At 41.9% G+C, this 9,066-nt stretch overlaps 1 protein-coding gene across 2 annotated transcripts; it reads left to right on the forward strand.

The window, feature by feature from the left end:
* Positions 1 to 9: 9 nt before the first annotated feature.
* dcp1a (decapping mRNA 1A) lies at positions 10 to 9,066 on the forward strand. Of its 2 annotated transcripts, none has more exons than XM_026154071.1 (9): positions 10 to 215; positions 529 to 569; positions 1,494 to 1,621; positions 3,890 to 3,956; positions 5,861 to 5,999; positions 6,267 to 6,359; positions 7,237 to 7,836; positions 7,924 to 8,145; positions 8,682 to 9,066. In XM_026154071.1, the coding sequence occupies exons 1-9, from the start codon at positions 36 to 38 to the stop codon at positions 8,760 to 8,762; spliced, it is 1,551 nt and encodes a 516-aa protein (XP_026009856.1). In that variant the 5' UTR covers positions 10 to 35; the 3' UTR covers positions 8,763 to 9,066. The 2 variants fall into 2 exon arrangements, with proteins under 2 accessions (XP_026009856.1, XP_026009857.1); XM_026154072.1 differs by having other exon boundaries at positions 7,240 to 7,836.

The following is a 9,066-nucleotide window of genomic DNA, read 5'->3' on the forward strand; positions in this document are numbered from 1 at the left end:
AAAGAGCCGTGTTTTCCGGGGACAGCGGAAGTTATATGTGTCTGCTGAATTCCGTCCGTGTGGGAGCAACAATCATATCCAAAATGGAGACCGTAAATGCTGGACATATGATGAGCTTAGCTGCTCTACAGAGGCAAGATCCATACATAAACAAATTGCTCGATGTTACCGGCCAGGTGGCTCTATATAACTTCAACTCCAAGGCGAATGAGTGGGTAAGTTTGTAAGTAACGTGACTTTGCGGAAAGCCGTCAAAGCTATTTGACTTAGCATGCTAGCTGTTCTGTATAAACACAAAAATACAAAGAAATTTGATAATATTTGCGGAAGTGAACTTTATCCAGGTAATGCTTACACACGTTGTGTTTCGCCACCACTGTCATTTTGAAAAAAAATTATTTATTTATTTTTTAAATACCAATAAGCGTAATCTTTTATCCGCTAGCTATAGTTGTGCTAACAGCGTCCTTTGCTATTATTCAGCATGTTTATCGTTTCTGACTCACACCTTCACTTTTTATTTTACAGGAGAAGACTGAAATCGAGGGCACCCTGTTTGTTTATACAAGGTAAGCACGTGAGGCTTTTATAGGAATGTAACGCGTTGACCGCGAGGACTTGTTTACCTGTTCTTACGTTTCACGCGCTGTCATTTGACGTGTTCTACGCACGTGTGCAGGCCTCAGTCTTTGTAAACAAACACGAATTAGATTGCATGTGATTTTTGTCCGCTCACAGAACGAAAATCACACCCTGTTTAAACAGGAAAATAATAAGTAAAAGTTTTAGTAATTAATTCCACTTGAAGTGTAAAGACTTGTTTGATAAACAGCTTTAACGCGCATCGTTGTTTTGAGGGCTGTTCATATATTCATTTGAAAATAACGAAATGTTAGCAACCGATTTAATTGGTTATTGATTAATATGAATATTTTTCACAAAATTGAGAATTATGTAATTCTCAGAAATTCTCATTTACAATATCTGAGAATCCTCCAACCTACCTCCAAGCCTGAGGCCATAGTTCTCAGCTAGAAAAGGGTGGAGTGCTCCCTCCATGTAAGGGATTATTTGCTATTTGGATCTTGTACACAATTGAGGGGAGCGTGAAATTGACGGACTGATCGGGGCCACATCTGCAGCGATGCAGATGGTTTACAGATCAGCAGTGGTAAAGAAAGAGCAGAGTCCTAAAGGGAAACTTTCAATCTTACATCCCTACCTTCAGCCATTATCAGGAGCACTGGGTAGTGATCAAAGACAATGAGATCTGTGCCAGTTTAGGCAACCACATACCACATGGCCAGAGAGCAGCAGCCAGGGTTTGAAAAATGGGATGAAGAGGCCAAACTAATCTGAAAATCAGTGAACTTTTTTTTTCTAAATGTGTTAATTCTTTGTCATAAAAAAATCATTCATGGATGACTAAACTAATCGACACAGAGATATGTCATATCAGTGAGGTGATGTTTTATGTTTTTTGTCCCTGAAAGGTCTGCTTCCCCTCACCATGGCTTCACCATCATGAATCGACTGAGCACGGAGAACCTTGTAGAGCCAATCAATAAAGACCTGGAGTTTCAGCTACAGGATCCATTCTTGCTCTACAGAAATGGCAACTGTGAGTGTTTTGTTGTCCAGTTACACAGAAACTGCAGATGTCATGTGCAGGAGATTCATATTTCTGTGTATGCTTGGACTGAAATCAGATGTGCTGCAGTACTTCACAGCTTCTCAAAGTTTGAGGGAACAAAAAAAGACCACCATCCCAGAATATCAGCCAATGTTTCTCAGCTACATAATATTTCTCTAGTACAATGTTTCTCCCATAATATAGCGCTGTATCACAAAAGGTAGTGTCGAAGAGAAACATTTACCATAGCTTTGAAAGGCTCCGCTTTAGACAAAAAGAGATGATAATTTGGGCAAGAAAAATCACAAATTAACTGAAAAAAGTAAATATCCAAACAGTCAGTAAACTTTTAACCTTTATCTAAATGTTACCGCACTCTTAGTTTTTAATTCATGAACTTTAGAAAAAAATGAAAAATGTTGTATTCAAAGAATTTCTGCGTTTCTCTACATATAGATTTTGTGTTAAGTTTGTTTGCTGTATTGGTTTTATTTCATTTTTCCTGCTCAAAAGCAATAATGCCAGAACACATTAGTACCTTTGAAAATGCTGGACAGACACTTTCCCAGTGTTCTCTGGAACAGCTCTTCTCCCTTTTGCTTGAAGTCCTTCTTGTATCTTGGAGAATCAAGGAGGAAGACCTTGTCATTCATGGCCTCAGACTGGTCTGTCAAACCACACAGTATTCAGCTTTGTGTGGCCACAGTTTTCATTCTGTATTGGACCAACAAACAAAAAAACTTTTGGCTCTAAGGGGTGAATTAGGCTTCTATTATATAAATATTTTTATGCCTGCTGCGTTTTTTCCTGAAGGCTTATTCCAGTGAAATCGTTTAGCGTTATGAGTTCAGCAGGGAGTAGTATCAGATGAAAAGGCTGGAAATAAATCCTCAAATCCTCAGAAAGTAACTGACAGTGCTCCCACCGAGGTAATCTATCAAAAGTCTGAACAGAAGTTTCATTAAGGCAATGAACAAGGAGTTGGATTGTTTTCCCATTTGTTTGCTAATGAGAAAAAATAACATGGCCAGGCTCAGCGTCAGAGTGGACTGCTCCCCTTTAGGACTCGGCTTGCCTATCAGCCTGCCTGGTATGGAAGACATGATGTAATGTTTTTGTTGATATCCAAGTCAGAAGCTTTTCCAGGTGCTTCACAGGAGTCCGACTGCTGCTGTTTTCATTTTAATTCCTCAAAGTGTGTTAGGTTGCGGGCAGATAAAGTGGTTGAAGGTGTTCCTCAGGCTGTGAAGATGCTCGTCTGACAGCTGATGGTCACTGTAAGGCGGGTCAGAGTAAACGGTTTTTGATCATTTGTTCCACATGAAGGTTTGCACTGCCCATTTGAGCTTTTCAGTAAGATAAGTTACGGGCTGAGGAGCCTTTGTTTGTTCTCTGCCTGAAGTCTGTTTTGCTGTTTGTGATTGCTCTCTAGGTAGAGTTCAGGTTTGTGAGAGAAAGTGAGAGCAGGATGTAGATGATGCTCCTGAGACTCCTCTCTCCAATTAAAAATAATGAAGGCTGATATTGCTGAAAGATGATTGTTTGACGAGCATAGAGTCGAACACGGAGAGGATGGATTCTTCAGAGGGATGTTAATGCTGCTCCAGGTGTGTTTGAAATCTCTTCTGCAGGCTGATGCGTGCGCTCAAAGTTTCAGATGTCTGTTGCTGGGGTGTGTACTTGGACTTGTGCATACACCTGTTTACAACACTTTGTGTTCCCGTTGGTAGCAGGGGATGCTCCAGGGAGGCAAGCACTTGGGTTGCTAGGTTACCTCAGGCTTTAGAGGGAACTTGAATACACCAGTGTTTCATCACATAGACACACACAAAGCATGAGCAGCTTCATATAAAATTATTGTTTTTCATCAGAAACTGCAAATGTGCAGTTTGCTTGTTTTCCGTTTGGTGTCGGTGAATGCTGTGTTAGCTCTCCACAGATGAACTTCTCCTTTTTGTGTTTGATTGTTTTGTAACTTCACTGCTTTGGACTGTCAGATTCTCATTGATCCTAAGGTCCACTAATGTGCAGTCATGTACAGTGCTCATTTAGTGTTGTTTTCAGTGTTTTCTTGGATGGCTCAATTATGTTAAGTCACAAAGCTGACTAAATTAATAATCTTAAAAAGACTTAAAAATCATATAGTTCCTTTAGCTGTATTTATGAAGGGTCGGGTTTGTTTTAAAGAGTTTTGTATAAACTGGTGTCTGCTGTCAGTGTTATTAAATGCATTATTTGTATCTGTGTTTTTAACAGTGGGTATCTATAGTATTTGGTTCTATGACAAGAAGGATTGTCAACGCATCGCTCAGCTCATGGTCAAGTAAGTAGCCAGACATTTGATGGAGGAAGTGGATGAAATTGGGCAAGGCTTTACGTTTGTCTGTTTTTTCCACTTATCAAGTTTGATTTGTATTTCCAAATTGAATTACAATGTGTACTTTCTGGAAATGTGGAGGTCTGTTATGTTCACTAAATGCAGGGTTTGAACAACTCCACATATAAGATGCCATAAAGTTGATGCAGTGTAAGGAGTTTTTAATACAGAATAATTCAAATTAAACAAAAATATAGGAGCCCCATGAAAAGCAAATCAGACCATGAACCAACTATGCAGCGGGATGTAAGATTCAGGCTCCACCTTAAAAGTAAGACTGCCATCTCCATCTTGCAAGGTAAAAGGAGCAATCACGTCACTCCCAAGTTGACTACGGTGCAGTAAAGTGAAAAAAATCGAGGAAAAACAGACTTTGTTTTGCTCGGGAGCATTGTAGAGCTTTTCATTCATCACTAGCAATATAATGTACGGCTTATTTAGCAGGTCACACATACGCAACAGTAGTATCCATCCATCCATTTTCTTCCGCTTATCCGGGGCCGGGTCGCGGGGGCAGCTGCCCAAGCAGAGAAGCCCAGACCTCCCTCTCCCCAGCCACCTCCTCCAGCTTATCTGGGGGAACACCAAGGCGTTCCCAGGCCAGCCGAGAGATATAATCTCTCCAGCGTATCCTGGGTCTGCCTCTGGGCCTCCTCCCAGTGGGACATGCCCGGAAAACCTCGCCCAGGAGGCATCCTTCACAGATGCCCGAACCACCTCAACTGGCTCCTTTCAATGTGGAGGAGCAGCGGCTCTACACTGAGCCCCTCCCGAATGGCCGAACTTCTCACCCTATCTCTAAGGGAGAGGCCAGCCACCCTTTGGAGGAAGCCCATTTCTGCCGCTTGTATCCGCGATCTCGTACTTTCAGTCACTACCCACAGCTCGTGGCCATAGGTGAGGGTAGGGACGTAGATCGACCGGTAAATTGAGAGCTTCGCTTTTACACTCAGCTCCCTCTTCACCACAACAGACGGTACAGCGTCCGCATCACTGCAGCCGCTGCACCAATCCATCTGTCGATCTCCCGCTCCCTTCTCCTATCACTTGTGAACAAGACCCTGAGATACTTAAACTCCTCCACTTGGAGCAGGTTCTCGTCCCGGACCCAGAGTGGGCACTCCACCCTTTTCCAGCTGAGGACCATGGCCTCAGATTTGGAGGTGCTGATTCTCATTCCCACCGCTTCACACTCGGCTGCGAACCGTTCCAAGGCCAACAGTAGAAATGAAGTTTTAATGTTTTGCTATTGTTTACGCTTACTGCCACCATCTTGGATTGTAAAGTCAGGGTTGGTGGGGCTTTCTGATTATTCTCAGTGAGAAATCCAACTTGAGGAGGCATTCCATCTCAGAACTTAGGATTTCTGCTTTCCCATTTCAAATAAAATTCAGAATAAAAGTGGTTCTGCTGGTGAGTCCCAGCTCCCAACTCAACTAATAGATCAAAACAAAGAGCCAGGCACTTTGCTTCTTCTGATTTTCAGCCAGTCAGGCATGGGGATGAGTCGGGGTGCGAGCAGGTTAATGACAATTATCAAAATAAACCGTGATCATGGTGCAAATGAGCTGTGCAACGATTGGCCCACTTAGGAAATCTGTTGATTTGTCCCAGCATTGTGCTCTTGTGAAGCAAAGATGCAATTTGTAAGGGCCTGGATTGTCTAGTTCATATTTTGGTTTTCGTTGCATGGTTTGTATAATTTGAGTAATTTCACTTTAAAAAACAAAAACAAAGTAAGGTTGTTCAGTATATTAACTCTGACCCCAACATCATCAGTACTTAATATCTGACAAAGCAAACAACAGTTATGTGTGCAGGCAATATGTCATGCTTTAACTCTGTGCCAGGATTGTGAAACAAGAAGCAGACCATGCCCAGAAAAAGTCACCTGAGAGGGCAGAGCCGGGGAGAACCAATGGAGTCGCAGAACCCCGCAGCATCGATATCTTGGAGCTGCTCAGCAAAGCCAAGGAAGAATACCAGAGGGTGAGGTGGCAAACACGCAGTTAACGTAACATCTGACTTATGTTATCACACGAGTATGATCACCTGATGTATAACTATAGTGTTTGACAGGATTTGAGCCCTAATTTGTGGAAATTTTGACAACAAAAACAAAGTTGTGTGAATATCCATATAAGTTATTACAGTGGTAAATGACCTGGGTCTTTTTCAGGTGTGGAGTTGTCAGTTTAAGATAGAGAGAACAGTTCAATATAATCTAATGTTTTTATGTTTGTGCAATAATTGCAGTCCCAAGGAGGTGAAACAGATGTGTCCATTGAACAGACAGCAAAAGCAGCTGCCAGCACTACAGATCCCCACATCACACCGCAGCCTGAAAAGGTACAACACACACACAAAGCAATGATTTGAGTTCCAATTTTCGTTTACCGTATCTTTAAATGTTTAAAGCTTTGTCATTCTTGTCACTCCTACACATAGAAAGTGTGGAGGAGGACAGTTAGAAGGGCATGTTTTTATCCTTGTCACTCCATACATAGTTAGCATTTGGCAGCAGAGAATGCTGCAAGGAACATTGCAAACAGACACCCAAATACGTGCCTTCAATTTATGTCACAGCCATGAGTGCTGCTTGTGTTTTCTGCAGGGTTTGCATGCGGGGCTAAGATGAACTGAACAGTTTGGGACAATCAATGTTAACTAAATGGAAAGGGAAATGGGCCATGTTGTGAATCAATCATATACCATTATTATATTTGGATATATTATAGCCTGTGTTTCCTGATACATTTCTAAGATATTTATCACAAGCAGTGGAGCTGTGTCATCTCCATGTTTACCAGGTCTAAGGACTGTAATTTTTACAGAAAAGTCTTCTTTTCATCCCATTAGCCAGTTTTTTGTTTTTGCATTAAAATCCTAATAGTTACCCAAAAAAGCCTCTGCTTACACTGTTTGCTGTTTGTAAAGCTCAATGATGACGACAGCTTAAACAGCTAAAATAGCACCAGGAGCAGCAGAGTGTAAGCTCCAGCTGATTAGCAACGCAAAAACAAAACTTGCAGCCAACTATGTTGTCAAAATATGATAATCGTATAGCTTCCAACAAACTTTCATAATCTTACTTATTAAACAACCTGAATGATTAATACATGATCAAAATAGTTTTTGATTCGTTTTCTGTTATTTGATTTTTTTTTTTAATTTTTTATTTTTTTTTGAGCTCCGCTGTATTTGAGGTAATTGTTTCTTTACCCAGCAGAGCTCTCACCCCGTGGTAAAGCAGATCACAGTGGAGGAGCTCTTTGGTTCGTCTCTCCCTAAGGACCCCTCTCTACCAACCATGCCCACGCAGAGCAACACTGTTTCCAGTGACCCCTCCGCTGCCTATGTCCACAAACAACCGTATCCTGCTCCACCTCCACAAAGCACTCTCCTCATTCACCAACATGCAGCCCAAGACCCTGGTTCCAACCAGAGGAATCAAGCCCCCGGTCTGCTCCCTGCTCCATATGCACTACACCCAAGTCCTGTATTCCAGTCAGTGATCCAAAGGTCAGACCCTCAGCTACACTCCTCAGTGTCCCCACTCATAGTGCCTTCAGCTGCTCCTCCTGGTACCGCAGGACCTCCAACTGCTCAAACATCCTATATGGGTCAGGACATCCTCGCCACACTCAAACCGGCAGCACCTTCTGTAAATTCAGACCACCACAAACCCATCCTCGCACCCAACTTCCTGCCAAGCACATTGGTCCCACCCCACAGCTTCCAAGAGCCTATGGGAAAACCCCTTCTCCAACACGGAAAGGACGTGGATGTTTTCTCTCAGTCTCCAAATCTGATTAAACAAATATCTGTGAGTTCAGCTATTTTTTTTTTCTGGTAAATTTGAATCCAGTATTTTTGATCTTATTTCATTTTTTGCTTTTCTTTCCTCTTTCAGGCTGTCCCCATGAGTCCAAGTCTTGCTGTTCCAGGATCAGGGGTTTCTGTGCTGCTTTCCCCCAGTGCCTTCCAGCAGTCCCTCAATAAGACACCGGCAGCAACGTCAATGGTCCCTCCTGCACCCACTGAGCCCACCTCAGCCTCTGGAGGAGCTAAAGAACCTGTAGCAGCCCCCTGCAGTAAAGCACAGCTACAGGAGACTCTGATACACCTCATTAAGGTAAAGTAGAAGCGTAAAGCATATAAAAGAAACTGTCGGCACTTCATAGCATGAGAAAAGTTCAAGCTAGTACTAATTACCCCTGTATTATAACATTATGTATAACTTTAAATATCTTTTCCACACATACAATGGAACTAAAAATGGACCTTGTCTAAAATTGTTTAGTGTGTAGACAGTGGCAGATCTGAGACGCCCACAGAAGTCTTAGGTGTTCTTCCCAGAACTAAATAACCAACAATGTGCTTCCTGTGTACATAAACATGTGTGTGCCCAAAATGAATGGTCTTGTAGAATTATATTAATATGGATTATATACCGTATATAAAAAATAAATTAGCTCTTTCTTTTTTTTTCTCATTTTCTCATGTGTGAAGTTGTTGTCCATGCATTCTCTCTAACAGCCAGCAGGGGGCGACCATTCTGGTTGCAGAAAGCTATATTAAACCATTGATGCTGTTTAACGGTTGCAAAATCCACATACTTAAACAGTTTCTTTTTTTCTTCTTCTTCTTCTTCCTGCCCTGATTTTCTAGAATGACCCAGACTTCCTTGGTGCCATTCATGATGCTTACCTGCAGAGCCTATCCAAGGACTTTGGCAACGTAAAACTATAGTCCTACTTCATCCATCACCACTCTTTTAGTGCTCCGACCTCATCAGGATCAATAAAGATACACACAATTAATGGAGAAGTTAAAAAAAAAAAAAAAAAGTGGAGCAAACAGGTTTTCAACACACTGTTCACCAAAAAACCCTTCAAAACTAGTCTGTGTGCTAAAGGTTATTACAGCATGCACCGCACCATCTAACCATCTGTTCCTGATGCTGAATACTCGTTTTGGATCTATCTTTTGTCAAAATCTATGAAAAGCAGAACTACTGTGGGAAAGACTAATGAGATAAATTTTCCCAGTTAAA

This window comes from Astatotilapia calliptera, chromosome 20 (genome assembly GCF_900246225.1).
Source record: "Astatotilapia calliptera chromosome 20, fAstCal1.2, whole genome shotgun sequence".
Taxonomy (NCBI): domain Eukaryota; kingdom Metazoa; phylum Chordata; class Actinopteri; order Cichliformes; family Cichlidae; genus Astatotilapia; species Astatotilapia calliptera.